General features: G+C 42.1%; 1 protein-coding gene across 5 annotated transcripts; it reads right to left on the bottom strand.

The window, feature by feature from the left end:
- Positions 1–1185: 1185 nt before the first annotated feature.
- TLR7 (toll like receptor 7) lies at positions 1186–21318 on the bottom strand. Of its 5 annotated transcripts, none has more exons than XM_086386917.1 (3): positions 20277–21318; positions 18376–18476; positions 1186–5357 (listed from the first exon to the last, which is right to left on the bottom strand). In XM_086386917.1, the coding sequence occupies exons 2-3, from the start codon at positions 18376–18378 to the stop codon at positions 2208–2210; spliced, it is 3153 nt and encodes a 1050-aa protein (XP_086243043.1). In that variant the 5' UTR covers positions 18379–18476; positions 20277–21318; the 3' UTR covers positions 1186–2207. The 5 variants fall into 5 exon arrangements, with proteins under 5 accessions (XP_086243043.1, XP_086243046.1, XP_086243042.1 ...); XM_086386920.1 differs by lacking the exon at positions 20277–21318 and adding an exon at positions 18856–20110; XM_086386916.1 differs by lacking the exons at positions 18376–18476; positions 20277–21318 and adding an exon at positions 18856–18995.
- Between the last annotated feature and the right edge of the window lie 2188 nt (positions 21319–23506).

Raw genomic sequence — 23506 nt, 5'->3', positions numbered from 1 at the left:
GGGATTCATGGACAATCCGGAGTCTCTTCCCCACTCAGAGCTTGGCAGGGGACCTAGCAGTCATGTTTTCCTGGTGGCCTGAGTTGTTGGCTTTCGATCCAAGCCATCTATGAATGGCTCTAATGGTACAGGACTCCACAGAGGACCCTCAGGAGATTAAAAGAGTGACTTATCAAGATACAAAGGAATTAAAATGAAAACCATCTGTTACTGTGCTTTGGGTCATTTCCTACAACAAACCACTGTGCACAACCTCGTGTTGAAATATGCTGTGGTTTCTGAGTTGTGTTGTTGTCAGTTTCCCTTCCTCTTGATTCATTTCAGAAGATGTTTGTCTTCAAGTGCTTCATGGTTTATAAATCACCAAAATAACTTAAACCTTGTATAGTTATGTGTTTTAATAGAAGAAATTTATGATGCCAACAGCCAATTTTTATGACGTTATCTTTGTTTTCACATAGGCACCTATGAAGTACAATCTAGCTTACTGAGGCTCAGATCGTTGGCTCTGTGGATTCCAGAGATTAATTTGGGAGTTCGTGACCCTTACTGATTACATGTCCTTTGGAAATAATACATATAGCCATCCTCAGAGTAAAACCTTTGTCTTTTCCATATATGAAGAAAACACAGTTATCTCCCAGATAATTTGAAGTCTGGGATTTGAAGCTATCTTCTAAAGGGCACAGACACCTCTGTAGATAACTTTTTTCATGAAATAAAAACAAACAGGTCACATTTCAGACTTTGGACTCATGCAAATTTATACACACTTAGAAAGTATGTGTCTTCAGAACATCTTGGTTCTTTCTGGTGTTTTTTTTTTTTTTTTTTGAGTACTGAAGCCAAAGTTCAAGACTCAAGCTTTCTCAGTGTTAATGGTGGTAAACCTCTGTTCCTCCCCCAGCCTCCAAATTTAAAGGAATCCATGTGACTGTCATCCCTGCTTGCTAACTCTAAATAAATATATGCTCTTGGGGTTCTCCTTTAGAGTTTATCATCAAAGCTGTCTGACATTGATGGATCAAGTTTTCAGATAATTACAAGTATGCAGTATTAGTTAATAAAGCAGTTTGAAAGATCATTGGATGAGGCAACTTTTCTTTGGAAACAGTACTTTGCCATGCAGATAAAAAAATCTGTCTTAGATCGGCTGCTGTAACAAAACATCACAAACTGCATGGCTTAAAGAACAAACATTTATTTCTCACAAGTCTGAAGCATGGAAGCCAGTCTGGAGGAAATCAGAATGCCAACGTGATCTGGTTCTGCTGAGGGTCCTCTTGTGGGTTATAGACTGGCAGCCTCTCTCCATACCCTCACACAGTGGGAACACAGCAAGTTAGTCCCCTGACTGCTTCCTCTAAGGCAGTAATCCCATCACGAGGGCTCCAGTCTCATGACCTAACCACTTCCTAAAAACCCCACCTCCCAACACCATCACATTGGGATATTAGGATTTCAACGTATGAACCTGGGGGGAGAGAAATATTTAGTCCAGAGCCATATTCAAGCAGGTAAATTATCATCAAAAGTAAAGAGCATGACTTTGCATACAGAGTGCTTTATTCTTCTCCCACTTGTAAGTAGACTATATCCATCGATGACAAAGATGTTTCTGTTTCCCCAAAGAGCCCAATAACAGGCCCAGGAGAGAAAGAGCAAGGAGCACTTGAGCTGCAACCACCTGCTGGGGGCCAGCACATGGTCTGCACAGAACGGGGCACTAGATGGTTGAGTCAATTGGCTGAAGAGTTAACTGTGTCTTTATTTTTACCACTAATTAACTGGTACATTTTAATGCCATATAAGCAGACTTTTTTTTAACCCTATTTCTATACATACCAGTGCCTCTTAAGGGTAGAAGTGCAGTTCTTGGTGACTGTGTGTATGTGAAATAATCACAATTACAGGAGAATCAAAGTCCCACATCCTCTACTTGCCACCCTTCTCCCAACAGTATTTTATGCAAGGGCAGAAGACAAAGACTCAAGTGCAAATGGAGACAGAGAGAGCTGAGAAAGATGACTTGATGCTTATATAAATCCCATTTTTCCACTTCCTTTGTCATGTATTGGTGACTCCTCTCCAATATGGGCAATCCCAGGGCTTGAAGAATCTTAAAACGCTCTTCTGGCAACACATGGGTGAGCCTATCAAGGCAGCCAAGCTTCTCCTTGGTAGCAGTCACATTCGGCAAAGAAGGGCTAGGCTGTCTCTTTGAACACCTGACTGTAGGTCACGTGATTGTCTGTGGCCAGGGCATTTTTCAGACACTGCCAGAAGTACGGGTGAGCCTGTGGGTTTGTTGGCCACTCAAGGACAGAACTGCCACAGAGCCTCTTCCGGAGTTGGAGAAACTTGGACTTCTGAAGGGGCTTCTCAAGGAATATCAAGATGATTACATCCACTTTTTCATCCATGAGCCTCTGATGGGATAAGTAAAATGCTATCTTAAAATTTTCAGTCTTTGCGTACTTGTCTGTCATCACAAACACTGTCTTTTTGCTAAGCTGTATGCTCTGGGAAAGATTTTCCAGAACAGGCTGCCCTGGTAACCAGTCCCTTTCCTCAAGACATAAATTAAAACACTTCTCTCTCGGGTCTTCCAATTTGGCCACCAGCTCGTCCAAAACCCACTCTGTCACTGCTGGGTCTTTAGTGTCATATACAATGAAAGCATCATAGCAAGAATTGGGTGATATCAGACGTCGATACCCTTTTATTTTGGCTTTACAGAAATGATAACTATACCACACATCCCAGAAATAGAGATGGTTTGCTATTGTGATCATCATCAGAGAGAGAACTGCTGATATGGAAAGTGAGAACAGGATGAAGTTAGTCAGATCTAACTCACAGGTATATAGATCCAGAGAGACTACACTCTGGCCCTTGTGTGCTCCTGGTCCCATGCAAGTCACATCTGTGGCCAAGTAAGGAATAGTCACCTCGGTATGGTTAACCCACCAGACAAACCACACAGCATCACAGTTGCACAGAAATCGATTGTGATGCAGAAACAAAATGTTCAGATTGTTGAGGACGTTTTCTGGAAAACTCGTCTTTTGGATAACCTGAATTTTATTTGAGCTGAGGTCCAGATGTCGCAACTGGAAAGCACCTTGGAGAAAATACTTTGTCAGGCACCTGATTTGATTATTCTTAAGTATGAGTTTCTTGAGGCTGCGGGAACAGTTGGATAATCTCTCAGGGACAGTCTTCAGCTGGTTGAAGCTGAGGTCCAAAGTTTCTAGATTCTTCAGACTCTGTAGTCTTTCCCAACTGAAAGACTTGAGCCCATTTTTGGCTAAGGAGAGAGTCTTTAGATTTGGAGGCATACTATCAAAAACTCCCAAAGGTAAGAAACTCAGAGAATTTTCAGAAATGTCTAGCTCTTCTAAGTTTAGCAGATTCTTAAAGAATTTTAAGTATCTGTTATCACCATCTCTCCATAAAATATCCAAATGGTTGCCTCTGAACTCCAGGATTTGAAGAGATTCACTCTCCATGGTCCTGCTGGTGGAGGTAGCAATGTCATTATAGTTCATCATCAGTTTCCTCAGAACCTTGAGGTTCTTGGTAAAATTTAGCATGTGAGTAATTCCTTCTGATTGAAAATAATGGCTGTTACTGCTTATATCTAGGACTTCCAGGTTGTGCAGCTCCTCAAATGCAGTTGAGTAGAGTAAATCAAGCCGATTGTTAGAGAAGTCCAAATATTTCAACTCCACTAAAGGCTGAAATTCACTTCCATTAAGCGTCTGGCTAATGCTATTTCCTGATAAGTTTAGGCATTTGAGGAAAGAAAGATGCTGGAAATCAGAAGGCTTGATAAAAAATATATTATTTCTACTAAGGTCCAAGGTCTGTCCATACATATAACAATCTTCATTAAGAGGTAAGAAAGAAGGAGGCTCTTTGCTCTTGGACCGGCAGCTCCTTGCATACTCATCATATCTGAAATAATGCAGTGTTTCAAGGACCTGGGGCCCATGGCCTTCTACAGAAGTTCTCCTGTTAGAGCAGAAACCACCTTCAGGTGAATCTCCCGAAGGTGATATTTTATTCACTGAAAGATCTATGAATTTCAATGTTTTAAATTGGTTAAAAATGCTGAGGTTAGCAATTTTTATAAAGTTAGTGCCAAGATCAAGAACTTCAAGATTGGGAAGATTATGTAATGGGAAGAGGTTTAAACTATTCAGCTCTTTAAAGACATAGCCTTTGATTCGCAAAACTTTCAATTTTTTCAGTGAAGAAAATGCATCTGATAGATTTATAACTGCATGGTAGACCTGAAGATCATAATTGAAAGACAGATCCAAGTTGACAAGGTTATGAAGAAGATGTAAAAATTTGGCATCCCCAATTTCTTTGGCCAAGAAGTTTTGGGAAAGATCTAGTTCTTTAAGTTTGTTAATGTTTTTAAACCATCTTTGGGGCACGTGCTGTAGAGAGTTACTGTGTAGACGTAAGACTTGCAATTCTGTCAATGCATCAAAAGCATTTGGATCAATCTGTAGGGGAGAATTATTTTCACAGGGTGTGCAAGGAAATGGAACATTATAACAACGAGGGCAATTTCCACTCAGATCAAGAACTTGTAGTTGACTGAGGTTATTAAAATCATCTTCTTGGATTTTTGTAATGATGTTATTGTAAAGATAGAGTTCTGTCAAACTAGATGGCAAAACAGTGGGGACAGCTGAGATATTGTTATCTTTTAGGGAGAGCAATTTTAAATTTCTCATATTTAGGAAAGCATCTTTTTCGATAGTAAATGAAACATTACAAGGGTTACGATAGTAACAGTTTTGGCCCAGGTAGAGTATTTCTAGGTTGGCCAGTTCTGTTAGATTCTCCTTCATGATCAAAAAGATGTTGTTGGCCTCCAGGCTCAGCAGCTGTAAGCTGGGAGGAAGATCCTGAGGTATTTCTAGAAGCTGGTTTCCATCCAGGTAAAGAGATTTTAAATACGTGAGTTTGCTAAAGCTGTTGGGTTTAATCTGTAGCCTTTTGGTGCACACGTTGTCTTTTGGCCCCAGTCGAACAGGTACGCAGTTGCATCTGAAATCGATCTCCACCAGATGGTCCAGCCGGTGAAAGGAGGCTGGAGAGATGCCTGCTATGTGGTTAATGGTGAGGGTAAGGTTGGTGGCATTGGCAGGAATACCTCCAGGAATTTCTGTCAAATGCTTGTCTGTGCAGTCCACAATCACATGGGTATTTGGGGCATCCAGAGTGACATCACAGGGCAGAGTTTTAGGAAACCATCTAGCCCCAAGGAGTCCAGAAATTAGGATCATGTTAAAAAGGATAGGAAACTGTCTCTTCAATGTCCACATTGGAAACACCTGAAAGTATAAGAATAAATCACCCATTTAAAATACACCAAGATCCAGAATTTAAAACTCCCGTTTGCTGCCTCTCTCTTGCTCCATTTGAAAAATCAACAGCTCAGGTTTATCGTTCTCAACTGTCTAAATAGCATCCCTGCCCCCACCCCATGACTGTAGTTGTCAATTACTGAGGTTCATAAAAACGTACATATTTCGCTTTCAGCATCTTGGCTTTTGTTATATCGCTTTTCAGATAGGGGAAGCAGCATTTTCCTATTCCCTGTTACTTATAATGTTACAATGGAAGAGCCGTCAACATGCTGCCAAAGTCTGAAATGCAACTACATCTCGTAAGAAAACCTTTAGTGCAATTAACATTTGCTTGTTAAGCCCACCTGGTACACATTACAAGAGTCCTTTACCACATCTGAGCTTCTTAGTATGCTAAGTAGGGAAACACTTTGCAGACTGAGACACAGTTCAGCGATATTAACTGATCTGTTTATGGTCACCCAACTCCTGATATTTTGGCACTGCTATCTATAAGCCCATTTTCCTCTTGGACTATTTTTGGAAATCATCTCCAAGATGACTTGGGGATGAACATTTTCCCTACACATTGGGTTTACATTACACAGATTAGGAAAGGGGATAATATAGTAGGGTACCACCTGGGTGATCCCCAATTGATCAAACAGGATACTCATGGGAATGAAAGGGGAGGGGCTTTAATAATTTATGCCAAGACTACAGGCACAAAGACTCTCTCAGACCAACTGGGACATGTGGGAACCTACTCTTACGGGTAATTCTTGGGCATCTATGTTTAGTATCAGAAACACCTGGACTCTGGGCAAAAAAAGACCTTAAGAGGGAATATGGGACATAATGAAGAGTTTTACTAACCACCCTATTAACTCGAGCTTGCCTTGCATAGGGGGTGGTTTACCATAGACTCGCTCTCAAGTTTCAGAATTTCTATCAATATTTTCCTCCAGAACACTGGTTTTCATTTCGCCTGTGTTCATCCATGGGGTGATCTAGCCTGGGTCTCTACAACAGCTTTCCAGCTCAGTTAATGCTTTCATCCCCTCACCTGACTGAATCAACCAGTCATGCTCATATCTAATAAATCTACTGCCTACTTCCCTTAATTCCTTTAATAGGGGATAAATAAGCAAAATTTTCCCTCAGCATTTTCTCTACTGCAAGATGGTTAAAGAAGGAGTTCAAAGAGCTTCTTCACACATCTTTGCACGCCTAAAGCTTGTTAATTTATTATCATTTTATTAAGTCTTTTCCTCCCATTTCTACCTGTTTTCTTGCACCTGTCCACTTTTCTCCTTGTCTACTCCCACCCCCTACTCCACTTTGCCAGGAGGTTTCACCTGGACTATCATCACACTGGACTCAAACCTGGTCTCCTTGACTCCCATCCTCCTCTACAATTCATCCATCAAGAGCATCAGAGCAGTCTTTATAAACATGAATCAGATCAACTACAGTGATCACTCATTATGTTTTGAATGAAGTCCAAAGTCTTTGCCATTGTTTATATCATGCATGTTTTGACTCTAGCCTACCACACTGACCTTGAACCACTTTTCCCCTTCTTTGACCACATGGCAGATATCCGGCCTGTTTTCTGTTCTGCATTTGAGTCAGTCTTGGCACTTGCTGTTCCCGCTTCCTGAAATGATCTTTCTCCTCCTCTTCCCACAGCCAGGTCATTCTCATCCCCTGGGTGTCTGCTTAAATGACACATCCCCAGAGAGGCTGTCTCTGAGCAACTTGTCTAAACACCCTCCCATGTAATAACAGTGATAAAGACAGGAGCAGTAATTAACTTAGATAGCATTTAGCATATGTTGGGCAAAGTTTGCAGTGCTTTACATACATTAACTCACTCATTTCATCTTCATATTAACCACATGAGGGCAGCATTACAGGTCTTTGGTCCCTTATCCACAACCTTTGCAACTAGATGTGTTTTGGAACTCAGAATTTTTCAGATTTTAGAAGGCAATGTGATGTATGTACCTCATATTATGTAACACTCCAACTGGAATCTGGGGCAGCATCTCATAATCAAACACATAAAAATTTGTGCAATAAAGCACAGGATTGTCCACTCTAAGTGGGATTTAAAAAACAAGAACAAAAACAACAAACACTAGATCATCTGGTTCTGGTCTAAGATTCATCTCCAAATGAGTTCAGATTAAGTTGTGCTTACCATCAGCTGAGTTAGGACAAAGCTTTCAGTTTAGGGATTCTGGAATTGTAGACCTCTATTATTATCCCCATTTTACAGATAAGTCAACTGTGGCAGAGAGAGGTATATGTACTCTGTATTAGACTACTGTGCTTTATTTCTTTCATAGTCTTTAGCACAATCAGAAATAATCCTGTGGATCATTTATATGCTTCTGGTTTATGTGCTTATTTGTTTTATATATATTTTGCATGCAAATGTTAGCTTCGAGAGAGCAGGGTTTTGTGTGCCCTCATGTAAAACAATGTCTCGCACTTAATGCTGATTATGTTTGCAAAATACATGAATGAAAGAATAAATGCATAAATGAGTGAACAGTGAAATACAGCAAAATAGTTAAAAGAAATCCTCCTTGGAGTAGGTTAGGTGTACAACATAATGATTTGAGATATTGCAAAATGATCACCACAGTAAGTTTAGTTACCACACATAGTTCCAAGTTTTTTTTTCTTCTGATGAGAACTTTTAAGATCTACTGTCTTAGCAACTTTGAAATACGCAATACACCATACTTACATGACATTCCCAGAAGGCCAACTTCAGTTTTACTCTAAGGGGAAATTGCTTGACAATATTCCTAATGATGACATGTGATGATTAACTCCTAACTGTTCCAGGCAATTTTATGAAAGAAATGCCCTAGGGCTGAAGTTAGCCTAGCGGGGAGGGGAAGCTAACTTTATTTTTTTTTAATTGGAGGATAATTACTTTACAATATTGTGATGGGGTTTGCCATACATCAACATGAATCTGCCACAGGTGTACATGTGTCCCCCTTCAACTTGAACCCTCCTCCCACCGTCCTCCCCATCCTATCCCTCTGGGTTGTCCCAGAGCACCAGCTTTGGGTGCCCTGGAAAGCTAACTTTAGTTTTAGTTCTATAAGATGGATGGAAGGAAACATAGCTTCGCTAAGTGAGGTTTTCACTGCCTGCAGCCTGAATTCTAAAGATGATTAAGACTTCCTTAATTTGGGGCCTTCTGGGTTTGAAAAAGCCAACTGCCTTACCCCAAACAATAGCAGATGTCATGGATACAGCTTTAAGAGGAAGTAAGTGTATGTTCACACACATTTTTCTAGCACTTTCCATTAAGCATTTTCTAGAAGACAGTGAAAGCCAGCCCAGGGCCCCCAAAATCTGATTAGGAGTGCTGCCTTCTTCTTGACTCAGACAGCCTCTGGGAAGTTGATTAAATTGAGAGACAAGAACACTGAGGGAATACAGAATCTTCAGACTTAAGTGGTGTAAAGCTTCTCTGGCCAATGTGATAGCCACTGGTCACGTGTAGCTGTTTCTATTTAAATGAATTAAAATGAAGTGCAACTTTCAAATTCAGTCTCTCAGTCACACTAACCATATTTCAAGCGCTCAAAGTCACCTCAGGTTCGTGGTTACTGTATTCAAGCACACAGATACGGAACATTTTCCATCACTGTGCAAAGTTCTAGTAGACAGAGCTGGTCTAGACTAGAGGTTGGCAAACTTCTTCTCTAAAGGGCCGGACAGTCAATATTTTAGACTCAGTTCAGTTCAGTTGCTCAGTTGTGTCTGACTCTTTGCGACCCCATGAACTGCAGCACGCCAGGCCTCCCTATCCATCACCAACTCCCAGAGCTTACCCAAACTCAAGTTTATTGAATTGGTGATGCCATCCAACCATCTCATCCTCTGTCGTCCCCTTCTCCTTCTGCCCTCAATCTTTCCCAGCATAATTGAAGCTATTAATGTGGGTACTTAAATAACCACTTAGAACATTATGAATCAAGGTGGTAAAAAATAATTCTCAGCTCACAAAAACAGGTAACAGGACAGATTTGGTCCATGGGTCGTAGTTTTCAGGGCCCCGGTCTGGGCAAAAACTTCCATTTGCACATGGAATTACCTCAAAGCAAATCCAGTTCAAGTCTGCCAAATATGAGAAGAAATCATATCACCTGTAAACCTCTAAGTTGCCTCATGGGCCGCTAATTTCAACCAATCGCTTTTAGCCAATTATTTCATCCTCACCCCAAGAAATAGGTTCACTGACAATGAGGACACTGAGATGCAGAAACTATAGAACTTGCCTGCCAGGAGATCTGGCATGCAGTGCTGGCCCTCAGCAATTCTCCTGGCTTACCTTCCCAGAAGTCTAGGTATCAATTCACCCATGTCTCCCTCTAGGAGGTAAAACACTCTAGGGGCTGTGGCCTTATCTGTCTTGACCATTTCTGATGATGCCTGCCACCTAGTGAGCACAAGACAAATATCGGGCAAGTAAACCAAGGCTTTGAAAGTTCTTAAAATCCCGTGGAGGCTCACATTCAATGATCACAAACAGTAAAGTCTTTCCAAAGATCAGATTTTTGATAAGGCAGTGAGGAGGGACCAGGAGGGCTGGGGGCTTCTCAAGGAAGGAAGGAAGGAAGGAAGGAAGGAAGGAAGGAAGGAAGGAAGGAAGAAGGTGAAGTCGCTTAGTTGTGTCTGACTCTTTGTGATCCCATGGACTGCAGTCTACCAGGATCCTCTGTCCTCTAGGGCTTGCCTAGTGGCTCAGAGGTTAAAGCGTCTGCCTGCAATGCAGGAGACCTAAGTTCAATCCCTGGGTCAGGAAGATCCCCTGGAGAAGAAAATGTCAACCCACTCCAGTATTCTCGCCTGGAGAATCCCATGGAAGGAGGAGCCTGGTGGGCTATAGTCCACGGGGTCACAAAGAGTCAGACAAGACTGAGCGACTTCACTTCACTTTCACTTTGTGACCCCATGGACTGTAGTCTACCAGGATCCTCTGTCCATGGGATTTTCCAGGCAAGAATACTGGAGTGGGTTGCCATTTCCTTGTCCAGGAGATCTTTCTGACCCAGGGATTGAACCCGGGTCTCCCGCATTGTAGGCAGACACTTTACCATCTGAGCCACCAGCAAAGTCTGAAATCGGAAAAGAGCCACAGAAGAAAAGGGGATGGTATCCAAGGGAGGCCCTGGGGAGCAGACCTACAGAAGGACTCCTATGCAATCTGTTTTCTCAGAAGTTCTTCCCCCTGGAACCTGAAACCTGAGTGGGAGCACAGAACTCATTTGTCTCTCCTGGGAACAAGCACAGCCAGGATGGGACTGTCCCTGACTTGTATTCAGTCGCTGAGTCCCAGCCCAGGCAAGCTGGATGCCGGACAAGCCTTCTCGTGGCTCTCTGCGCCAGCTGCCTGGAACTCACAGATGGGTTCTGATCAAGCAGGAGAGGAAGAAAACTGAGTCAATGAACAAAGCCTTTTAAATGTGTTAATGAGAAATAATACCTTTCAGGCTTCCAAACAGAAAAGGTATGTTTGAGAAGATGATTGTAAAATGTGAAATAGTCCTTTATTCCCAAATTTCCCAAAGTATGGAAACTTCCCCTTTCAAACCATGGGGAACTACATGGCTTCAGAATTAAGCTAGGACCTTCGCTTCAACTAAAGGCCATTTTTAAATGTAAGTGTTCATTCAGCATGATATGAGGTCTGTTTTTTTCATTTCATACAAATAACCCACATTATTTTTTTTTTGCAATAATTGCCAAAGACATACATCTTTCAGGAATTTGATTTGTAAAATAACATAATTCACCATAATAGGCCTGGCTTTAGTCATGAATCATAGCTGATTACACATGCAAATATACTGGGTAAATTTGGATGCTCAATTAGCAAGCTAATTATGGTAAAAATGGGACTGTTTGATTTTGTACTCACAGGTGTTCTGTTCTCTCAGTAAATCACCTTTTTGTTAAAATGGAAAATGTAGAATTCACACTGACTAGTCATCAGACAGTCATTTGTGTTTTTTTTTTTTTTTATAATGGTCAATTACCAGGTATTTATTATGTTCTTAGATGCCAAAGAAGATACTTTGTTTATATTACATCACTGAGCCCTGACAATGAAGTTTAAAAGACATAAATATTCCCATTTTGCTGATGAGAAAACAGGGATCAGAAAGGCAGTTTCAAACCAAGATTCAAACTCCATTTTAACCAATCATCTTCCAGTTATTTCATATTGTTCCAACAAATGCACTTGGTATGCTATATACATGCATTTTGGTTAATTTCCTTTTCAGTTAAAGGATTTTTGGTCATCTAATGTTTTGATATTGTGGTACTTGGAGTTTTCATAATAAAAATGTCCAAATATTATGAAAAGGTATTTATGATTTGAGTGGGACCAACTCGAGAGAAAAAAAGAGACTTTTCAGATCATATAGTTCTTAGGTGTGCATTCATATCCAGTAATGCTATGCTAGCATAGTTCATGGATTTATAAATTTAAAGGCAGACTGAGCTTTAGCTTCCTAATAAAGAAATATATGCCAAGGCCCCCAGATGCAAACATGCTGGAATCACCACAAAAATGGCAACAAAGGAGGAATAGAGAGTAAAAGGAGATGAATTCAAAGAGGGAGGAGCTGTAGTCCCACATTGAGGATTCCTACAGGGCCTTGTCAGCCATCCCAACAAGGAATGGAAGATCGATCCATTGCAAATTTTTAAGTCAAAGAGTGCCATGGTCTGACTTCCATGTTACAAAGATCATGCTGGTTACTGCCTTGAAAGAGACAACGAGGGGTGAGGTTGGAAGCGTGGAGACCAGTCAAGAGGCTATGATGGTAATTCAAGCAAAAGCCCCAGCTGGCTGGGGTAGAGGTGGTGAGAACTAGCCAGATACTTGGATAGATTTGGAAGGTGAAGCCAAATCAAATAGGACTTTCAAGTTCTTGGAAGAAAATGAGAAGAGGGGTTGGAGGCAGCCAGCATTTCTGAGAAGCTTCCTGCAAAGGGGAACAAAGATGCTGGCGGTAGTTCCCAGGGCCAAGAGGGTCAAGAGGATTTATTTGAGGATGGGAGGAATAACGGTACATTGTAATGATGGTGAGAGGGAAAAAAACTTTTTTCCAAAAACCCCATCATTAATAATAGTACCAATGACAATGCAGGAGAGATGGGAGAATGCTGGTGCGTGGAGCCCAGGGAAGGAAGCAGGCAGGTGACCCAGTGCACTAGTGGAGAGATTTGGCTTTAGCAAGGAGCCTAACAATTCCATCCTTAGTATAAGAGTCTGCAAACTATGCAATTATCTCCCACCTCCTTAGAAGCTGGGCAGGCTTTTGGGACTGTCTGGAGGACAGCAGCAAAGTAGGACTGCACAACTTCCCAGGCAGGGACAGACAAGGTGGGAGACTTTCACGGCACCCGGTGCTCCATCTTTCCCTGTCTCTCTCTCCACCTGAACTGGAGTCCTGAGCCACCAGCCTTGGAAGAAGCCCGGGGACAGCACAGCTGACATGTTGGGGAGACCACCCAGAGACAGGGGCAGCCTGCAGCTGCGGAGCTTGCCCATCTGGGCACCAGACCTGTGTGGGCGGAGCCCAGCCCCTGACATTGACTGCAAGGCGAGGGGGAACACACACCAGCGCCAGAGTCACCTTGCTGAGCCCAGTCAACCTGTGGGCCCGCCACTCCTAACACTCGAGGACAGTGGTTGTTTCGAGCCAGTGGGTTTGGGGGTGATCTGCTCCGCCGTGGTGGGTAACCAGACCATAAGTCAAGCAGGACGGGCAGGTGTAGAAGCTCTAGGTGGGCACATAAGTGGGGAGGAGCAGGTGGGTAATCTCTTCCAATTGCTGTGATGCTCTTGGGGAGACGGTGAGCAGCCGGCAGGAGGGGCTGGTGGGGCGAGGGAGAGGGGAAGGTGGAGAGAGTCCTCTAGGCAGAGGAAGTCAGGTGTGATTACCTGGTGGTAGGGAAAAACCCTTCACCATTCGGTATTTCATCTGCATTCCCCTCGCAGTCTTTATTATGTAATTTTCCATAGCCCCTGATCTGGTTGGATGAAAGGCCTACAGAAAAATTCTTCACAGAAGGAAATTGACCTCAAGGTGAGAACGAGTGAGGCCAGGGGACACTCACGGTTACACTCAGTTAAGAGAAGATCTGCTCCCTCCTTCGCTCATCTACCCAACAGACTGTCTGAAAGGCCAGCATACTGGGCATCCTCTGTGGGCTGTGACATGCCAGCCTTCAAGGGACCACAGGTCAGTGCCCTCAGATACTCCTCCCATTTATTTTCAAGATGAGAGAGCAGGAAAAAAAAAAAAAAAAAAAAGGCCACATTGCTTGAGTTGAAAAGGAAGTGTTGGAATATGCATTTCCGGTGGAGGGAGTCACTGAAGCCAAGCTACTAAAGCCAAGCAGACCACGGCGCAGTGGGGATCCCCCACGTGGACGGGCTGGGTTGAAGCAGAGGTGATGGCAGGCTGGAGAATCATGAGACAGGGACCAGGAAGAGACAAGGAGTGGGGCGCAATTGTGGGAAATCCTTGAATTCGAATTCAGTAAACTTTTGTCATGTTGCCGTGACACTGAATTGTTTGATAACTAAATAAGCGTTGTATATATCACCCTAGGGGCTAACCAAGGTCTGCGAATAATGGAACTTAACAGATGTGATATTGTTTTATAGGCCAGACTCCACTGGGAATTTCCCTACTAGACTTACAATGACCAAATATCCCCTTTTTGCAAATTTTTGAAATATTTCTAATTATAGGCTAACCTCTGAAAAGTGTAATTACCATAGACATCAAAGTTTCATTATATAACAACCAAAAGATTAAGTACAAGGACATAACCCATTTACTAAAAAATAGACTTTTTATCATTTCCTTTCTCCCATTTTAGCCCAACAGACCTAGTTTTCAAAATAAAAGAGTCAAACGATATAAAGGAGTCTTATATAAATTAGAAATTCAACAGCTACTTTGCATCATAACAGGCACCAAAGACCAGAAGAAATTACATCTGACTTGACCTCATACCCTACCCTCTTTTTTCCATAAAGGAAAACTGTCAACTTGGCAAACTTTTTCAGTAAAGAGCCAGTCAGTAAATATTTTGTTTTGCAGGCCATACAGTCTGTATCACAGCTACTCAAATTTGCCACTGCAGTGCAAAAGCAGTTATAGACAATATATAAACAAATATGCAAATACTAAAGCTAATTGTGGGCACAAAAATTTGAATTTAATATAACTCTTAAGGGTCACAAAGCAGTATACTTCCTTTGACTTTTTCAATCATTTAAAGAGATTAAAAAAACCTCTTAGCTTGTGGGCTCTACAAAAACAGGTGGCAGGCTGGCTATGACCCACACCCATTATTTGCATTGCAACCTAAACTTTGAGGGACTTCTGAGATATAAAAATGATCTATTCTTGGGGTGCAAAGACGCTGGTTGGTTGGTTGATCTGTAATGATTGCTTTTAATTTTAGTATGATTTTCCCTATTTTTAAATAATCAGTTTTGATTAGTTTAGTTAATGGACTGCTTTGTTTGGCCAGGAAGGAGTGTGCTATATCTAAGAGCAGAATAATGTTTTTATTTGTAAAATCGCTTAACTACTGTTATATCTTGGCATGTTGCCTCTAACACTCATCTCCCTCTTCCTGTATCTATTTCAAATAGTGAGAAGCACTTCAATACTGCCAGGTGCTTCATCTAGTAAAGTTTTGATTTTAAGTTCTTATTCTGTCATCTAAGCTGTCTTGGACATTAGTGAATCACTTTCCCTCATGAGCCTCTGATTTCTCAACTATAAAATGGTTTGAATACAGGGCTCTTTTGTGAAACTATTGAGAAAACTATTGAGAAACTATTGAGAAAAACTATTCATGCAAACTGTCATTCCAGATGAACCACCATTTAGCAAGCATCTAGTATGTGCATTAAAAACATCAGGAATAAACAATACTTCACTACTAGATTGCTTTTTCCGTTTACCATTTTATCATGAGTACTTTCTTAAGTCATTCAGTATTCTTTTAAAAAATATGAGACTTCCCTGGCAGTCCAGTGGTTAAGACTCCAGGCTCTCAATTCAGGGTCACAGGTTCAATTCCTGGTTGGGGCACTAAGATCCTGTATGTCAACCAGCACAGCCAAAAAACCAAAATTAAACAAATAAATAAACAGATGATCTGATGGTTATATAACATGCTACTTAATGTCAGTCAGTCAGTCAGTTCAGTCGCTCAGTCGTGTCCGACTCTTTGCGACCCTATGAATTACAGCACGCCAGGCCTCCCTGTCCATCACCAACTCCCGGAGTTCACTCAAACTCATGTCCATTTAGTCGGTGATGCCATCCAGACATCTCATCCTCTGTAGTCCCCTTTTCCTCCTGCCCCAAATCCTTCCCAGCATCAGAGTCTTTTCCAATGAGTCAAATCCTCGCATGAGGTAGCCAAAGTACTGGAGTTTCAGCTTTAGCATCATTCCTTCCAAAGAATACCCAGGACTGATCTCCTTTAGAATGGACTGGTTGGATCTCCTTGCAGTCCAAGGGACTCTCAAGAGTCTTCTCCAACACCACAGTTCAAAAGCATCAATTCTTCAGTGCTCAGCTTTCTTCACAGTCCAACTCTCAAATCCATACATGACTACTGGAAAAACCATAGCCTTGACTAGACGGACCTTTGTTGGCAAAGTAATGTCTCTGGAGGACCACAATTAATGAACCCTTTCCCAACACTGGACATGAGATGTTCTCTTTGCTATGCTGCACAGACTACCTTCATAAATTGCTTGTGACATCCCTGATCATTTCTTTAAGAAGAGTTTCTAGAAGTGGAGTTTCCATATCAAAGGGTCTGAACTATAACTATTAATAAGATCGAATAATTTCCCTATGCTTTTTGACATTTTCTGGTTTTTTTAAAAACTGTTTTCATATTTTTTCTTATAAAAGATATCCCAATTTTTTTCTTAAGGACTACATTATCGCACTTGAAGCCCACATTGAAGCCCTGAGTAGGAGTGTGTGCTGGGCTCGGTCTAGGTAGAACAGAGGGGTCTCCACCACGGCTTCCAGGGTCGAGCTGCCCAGCCAAAACCAGAAGTTCTTAGACTCTTGAAGCCCCGGCTCCCTCATCTATGACTTACAAGGCTGCTTAGAGGGTGAAATCGAAACAGAGACGTCCAGCCCTAAGCACGATGCTCACTATAGTAAGCAGTCAATAAATGTGAGCTCTCTTTACTACCATCAATCCTATCACGCCATCCCTCAAGGGGCACAGGCAGATGTGGGCCTCAGTTTGCCTATAAACAGACATCTGAGTTTCTAGGAAATGAAACTCTACACTGTTGCTTCTCTGTCTCTTCACACAGTGTCCTGTGGTTAAGTCTTCATTAGACCTTAGACATGAAATGAGCCTGGGAGCCCACCTTCCAATCTAGAAGTCAGAGTGGGTTCCTGGTACAAGTACTCCATTGTGTCTAGTTGGGGTGACAAAATAATTTCAGCAAGAAGTCACTGGTGTCTTTTTCTGATGAATTTTGTGGCATGCCTAATAACTCATACCACATGCAAAGGATCTAAATATACATTCTGTTATTTGAGCCTCCACAATGGCCCAGCAAGGCAACTAGAGAGCCATAGTAATGTTCATTTTATAGTATAAAAAAAAAGCTGACTTTCAGGGGGCTTAAGTGATAAACCTAAGGATCCCTCACTAGTAACTGGGATAGTGAACATGACAGAGTCTCTCTGTGACTAAACTTTAGTCAAGCTCCTCTGACTCAGCCTTGATATTTGGGCTTTTGTGTTCATGTGGCCATTTTTCACAAGGATCCTGTCAGGTTGGTTTAGGAAGAGCCCCTCACCACAGTTTCATTATCCTTGCTATCTGATCAAATACCCCATCTCTACGACCCCCCAGGGAACAGTCCATCTTCCTGGCCTGCTTTCAGCAAGAACCCTGTCAGGTGGGTCGAGTCAGAACCACCCCACGCCCTGCCACCCCTGATGTTTCCTCTTAGTAATTTTCCACCCGCTGACCTCCACTCTGCTCCTGGACTATAAATCCCACATGCCTCTGCACTATTTGGAACTGATCCCAGTCCTATACTACAGTCTCATTTCCCCGATTGCAACAGTTCCTGAACAATATCTGTTTTTACAGCTTTATCTACTGTCCGGTTCTGGTTTTCTTGGACTGCATGGGAGCCCAGGCTCCCTGTATTTCTAGTCCTATGCATCCTGCCCGCTCCCTCCCCTGCATACTCGTTTAGACACCACCAAATGCTAGAAAAACACAAAGGAACCTCAGTAACTTGTATGGTAATAAAGCCCGAAACGAGGGCTTCCCTAGTGGCTCAGTTGGTAAAGAATCTGCCTGCAATGCAGGAGACCTGGGTTCAATCCCTGGGTCAGGAAGATCCCCTGGAAAAGGAAATGGCAACCCACTCTAGTACTCTTGCCTGAAGAATTCCAAGGATGGAGGAGCCCGGCAGGCTACAGTCCATGGGACCACAAAGAGTTGGATACGAGTGTACAACTAACTTTCAAAACCAAAAACGTGGGGTGAAAAAAGTTAGACCCATAGAAGCTATTTCCCCAATTCAAACATTTGCTCCTCCTCAGGGCAGGATGCATTAATTCTTATAGGAAGGAGAACACAGCAAGTATTGATTAATCTTAATTAATCTTAATTAATTGAAATTACTACCATCTGAGCCACCAGGGAAGTCCATAGGAATGAGAACACAGCAAGTATTGATTAATCTTAATTAATTGAAATTACACAATACCCCCATGATTAATCTTGGTTATGAAAGATCATGAAAGTTTTCCTCAGTAAATAACTGAAGTACAGATAACTTAAACATCTCTCTTGCTAGCCAGTTTCAGTTCTTCCACAAAAAAGGACAAATAACACTTTTTAGGGATCTCTTAGCTGTCCTTACCATTTTCAGTCTTCTTCCAAAATGAAACAGAGAGGTCTGGTTGAAGAGAGCAGAACATGAGAGGTGTCAAGATCAGCCTGAGATGGACCCAGTAGCATCAACTAAGATAAAGAGAAAACACCAAACTTTACCTTGCAAAGACAGCAAAGGATTGATGCTTCAAATTGTGCTGGAAAGGCTGCTTTAATATACGCTGTTGAAAACACTTATTAATAGTATTTACTTCCTCAAGTCCAAGTATCAAGCCCAAATATACAGACGAGAGACACGCTCCATAAAACCATTTCCAGCATTATTGTAAAAGTCTGACTTTATCTTCAAAGAAGTGACATTTGAGACTACCAAAACTCTTCTTCAGATTCTAAAAAAAAATTTTTTGCATATGATTTGGGTCCCTTCCCCTCTCTCCCCTTCTCTCTGAGAATGGCTCACAGATCTAGGTACTTAAATGATCTGAGTTTTTCCCAGTGTTTAAAATACCTTTCTTTGCTGCATGGAGTGAGTCCAGGTCTGGAGTCTTCTGAGGTGAAGAGATGAGCTGTGGAAAACCTACCTAAGTCATGGAGACTCCAGGCTGCCAGTCGTGAACTTTCTAAGTGCAAAGACTGGTTAGGGGGTAGGGGGAGGAGTGTGACTATTTATGCCATCTCAGACATGAGGTTTGCAGAAGCAGCAGGTTCCTTTTATTTCTACCACCACAGTCAGGGAAACCTCATGTCTAAATTCAAGCAACTTGGCTGGCTGATGTTTTTTTCTAGAAGTTTCTCAACTGGCGCACTCCTGCCATTTCTGGTGAGCTACATCTTTGTGGCATTGTAAGAGGCTGAGCAGCAACCCTGACTTCAGCCCACGAGATGCCAGCCACACTGCCCCTCGACAATCACAGATGTCTCTAGACATTGTAACACAGCCCCTGCCCCTGACTGAGAACCGTCATTCTACAGGTATCTTTGAGACGTGTCTACATTTCCCTTGTTCTCTCTTAGGCTCAGCTGAAAGGGACTCTGGTTTCTAAGCAGGGGCAGACTTGGTTCTCTCACTTGGGTGAAACGAGGGCAGCTATACTCGCAGTCCAGGGTCAGGTAAAACCGTTTCTCAAAGTGGGGTTTCTGGGAGACTCATTCCCTTCTGAAGTGATTACTGGGCCTTTTAGGGGGTAGAGTCAAAATATCGGTGGTTATGTTTAAAAGTCCACCTAGTCGATCCAGAGAGAATTTGAAAATTGCCAAGAGTGCCACAGGAAAACCAGTTGCTAACCATCAGTGATATCTACTGGATTGAAAAGCAAGCAGTGCCCTAGGTCAGCTGAAAAACTACTAGATACAATAATAAATGATCTTTACTGGGAGTTTATTTTGAACTGGACTGTTCTAACTGCATAATATGCATTATTTCATTGACTACTAAAAAGAACGAAGAAATATCTTCTTAGCCTTAAATTTTTTTTTTTTTTTTTTACAAATAATGGAATTAATGCAGAAAAGATACTGGACTCTCCTCAGGTCACATACCATGTAAATGATATTCACACAAGCAAAAATTAAATGCCTTCTTATCATACCACTTTGCCATGCAAATAATACATAAAAATTAATAGCTTTCTCACATATTTTGTTGTTTGGTTGCTAAGATGTGTCTGACTCTTTGAGACCCCATGGACTGTAGCCTGCCAGGCTCCTCTGTCCATGGGATTTCCCAGGCAGGAATACTGGAGTGGGTTGCCATTTCCTTCTCCAAATAAACATTTCCTTCTCACATATAGACAGTAACTAATCCAGATGCATAATAGAACTTCCATGTAAAAGAGCAACAAAAAATATGAAATATTTGGGAAGAAAATTGTCATGAAACGCTTGGGAACGAAGAAGGTGGTAGATGGGCAGGGGTCAATGACGCCTTACCTCGCAGGCTGCTTCCTATCCATTTATTTGCCCCTCCGAATCTGCTCTCCATGCCTTCCTACCCAGCTATGTGTCTGGGCAGGCTGAGTTGTATGAACTTCATCACTAGCTGGCACACTTCTGGTTGAGTTCGGCCAATGCAGAGAGAGGTCAGAGCACCCCTGGGCTCCCTTCCTCTCTGAGGCTGTGGGTTGGCTACAACCCTCCAATGAGGCTCTCATCAGGTGATGCTCCAGGGCCACTCTTTGTGAAGTCTACTGTTTCCTCACCTCGCCATTTTAGGCCTGGGGTTGTAAAGACTCAACCCTTGAAATGCTGAACCTTGTTTCTGATTTCCCTATATTCTGTGCACACTATCAAGAATAGCGACTTTTCCCAATTCATCAGTTTCTTATTCTGAGTGTGCCACATGTTTTTCTTGTCAGGAACCTGGAAGACACAGAGAAGATGTAAAAAGATAAAGAGAAATAGATCGTTATTAGGGCTAGAGGTCACAGCAAGGCATTTTTGGTTTATCACAAAGATTAGGGTTATGCTATCCATAAATGTTATCTCCTCTGGATAGTAAAGGGTACATGACCAGATAGCTCTTATAAAAATGAGCCACTGGATCTGACTGGGTTAAGATCCCCAGAGAGAACAGCCAGAGAGAAAAAGTAACAAGGGGAGGATTTTTTTTTCTTGATCTCTAAACGCTTCAATGGCATAGTGCCGGCACATCAGTGAAAGGGATGAGACAGCAAATTTTAGTAAAAGCATATATGGGGGGACAACCTGGTGGTCCAGAGGTAAAGAATCCAGCGTCCAATGCCAGGGCCATGGGCTCAATCCCTGATCAAGGAGCTAAGATCTCACACACCGTGGGATATCTAAGCCCACGCACCAGAACAAAATATCCCACATGCTGCAGCTAAGACCCCATGTGGCAAATAGACAAATAAAAAAATGTTTAAATGCACATCTGGAGTATTAAAGTCACATCAATGGCAAAAGGAAATATTAAGATAACATTGGGCAACTGGCTTAAAGTTTGGAAAAAAAATTAAGCTGTAGTCTTACCTTGTATCTTACATCAAAATTAATTGCATATGGCTCAAAAATTTAAATGTTAAGACCCTAATGCTGGGAAAGATTGAGGGCAGGAGAAGGGGATGACAGAGGACGAGACGGTTGGATGGCATCACTGACTTAATGGACACAAGTTTGAGCAAACTCCAAGAGGTGGTGATGGACAGGGAAGCCTGGTGTGCTGCAGTACATGGGGTCGCAAAGGCCGGACATGACTAAGCGACTGAACAAGACACTGAATATTAAAAATACTAGAAGAAACCATGGATAAATGTTTTTATAATCTTGATATGGTAAAGCCATTCTAAGCACAACAACAAGAACAAACAAAAACTCAACAGCAACAACACCAGAGTCTGAAAGAAAACGTCAAAAAATTTAGCTACAAAAAATACATCTGCTTACTAATCTATAAAGTGAGGGATGAGGCCATGTGATCAGTAAGGGCATGCATTCATGTTTTATAGTCTAACATCTTGAGAGATTATGATACAATTCTGTGTTCTTGTATTGTTATTCATCTTTGATTCTGTCTGCTAGGTCACCAATGATATTGCAGACCCCTTGAGTCAAGAATGTGTTGTCCCCCGCATCTCATCCATAATTGGTATTTACAAATCATTTTCATGATGATAAAATGAAAGTGATCATGAAAACCCGCATAATTCAATCTCTTACGTCAATTTTGAGAAGAGTTAGTGTGGCCCCCATGAGCTACCCGCATTTGGGTGACATCGTGGGCCCAGGCTGCCGCAGGTTAGTTGGCTCAAGAGAAACGATTGGATGACGAGGATGTGCTGTGCATGCTAAGTCACTCCACTCGTGTCTGATTCTTTGTGGATAAAGAGGATAGAGTGCTTCTATTTATCTTGCAAGAACAGGCCTCTCGTTGGCTGGGACACCTCTTACTTGGTTTTCTAAGTCTCAACACATTTGTTTTTTCCTTTTGGATTCTCAGTCGTGTCTGACTCTTTGTGACCCTATGGACTGTAGCCCACCAGGCTCCTCTGTCCATGGGATTTCCCAGGCAAGAATACTGGAGTGGGCTGCCATTTCCTCCTCCAAGGGATCTTCCCTACCCAAGGACTGAACCCACTTCTCTTGCGTCTCCTACATTGGCAGGTGGATTCTTTACCACTGCATCATCTGGGAAGCCCCTTTTACATCTGAAAGAAAAAAATCTACTTTTTCCTTTCAGATGAAAATAAAAGAAGACGGAAATGCCCTTGGTGGGTAAAGGTTTAGGGTAAAGTGAAAGTTGTTCAGTTGTGTCCAACTCTTCGTGACCCATGGACTATACAGTCCATGGAATTCTCCAGGCCAGAATACTGGAGTGGGTAGCCTTTCCCTTCTCCAGGGGATCTTCCCAACCCAGGGATCAATCCCAGGTCTCCCACATTGCAGGCAGATTCTTTACCAGCTGAGCCACAAAAGGTTGGTAAATGTAGCAAACTGCAACATGTGGTATTAAAAGAGGGTTTGTTGTTTGTCTGAAGTTCAACTTTAATTGGTGTCCTGTATCTTACTTGGCAGTCCAAGCTTTGTGTCATACTTTCATCTAGAGAATTAAACACTGATGATTAAGTTTCTGAAATGAAAAGGCAGGCCAGACTTCTGCAGGATCCAGAGTGCTCAGTGAACAGGTATACAGCTGGGGACAGAAACCCAAGGTTTGAGCCCCAGCGCTGCCATTTGATGGACGTAGACATCAAAGAGGTTGGGTGGAAACTTAACAACATACATACTTTCCTAAAGCTGATGAGAACCTAAATAAATCCGTAAATCAATTGCTCTAGTCCACCTAAGGCTGTGGTCCTAGCGTGGAGAAGTAGAACGTCTTAACATTTCTTTATTTGGGCGAGGATGGGAGTGACAGACCCCAGTGCTTCCCCAATTTCTGTTGCCTGTTTCCACTCTTGCATACTTAAAGTCAGGGCTCGCTTGAGCAAAAAGAGAAAGAACTTTAATGACAAGTGTCATAGTATTTTTATAACAAGGCTAAAATTTTAACCCTTTCAGTTAGATACAGCCATGAATGTCTTTCAAATAAAAAACTTTATTAGGAATTTGCAGATACCATGAATGTGCTCTTTATAGAGGACACATGGAAACAGAACACAGCCTCCATAGTTCCTTCGTATACAGTATATTTTTAGCACTGT

This window comes from Bos grunniens, chromosome X, assembly GCF_055505025.1.
Source record: "Bos grunniens cultivar Pamir isolate PY7600 chromosome X, Bosgru_T2T1.0, whole genome shotgun sequence".
Lineage (NCBI taxonomy): Eukaryota > Metazoa > Chordata > Mammalia > Artiodactyla > Bovidae > Bos > Bos grunniens.
This window is presented reverse-complemented; position numbering and strand designations above follow the sequence as displayed.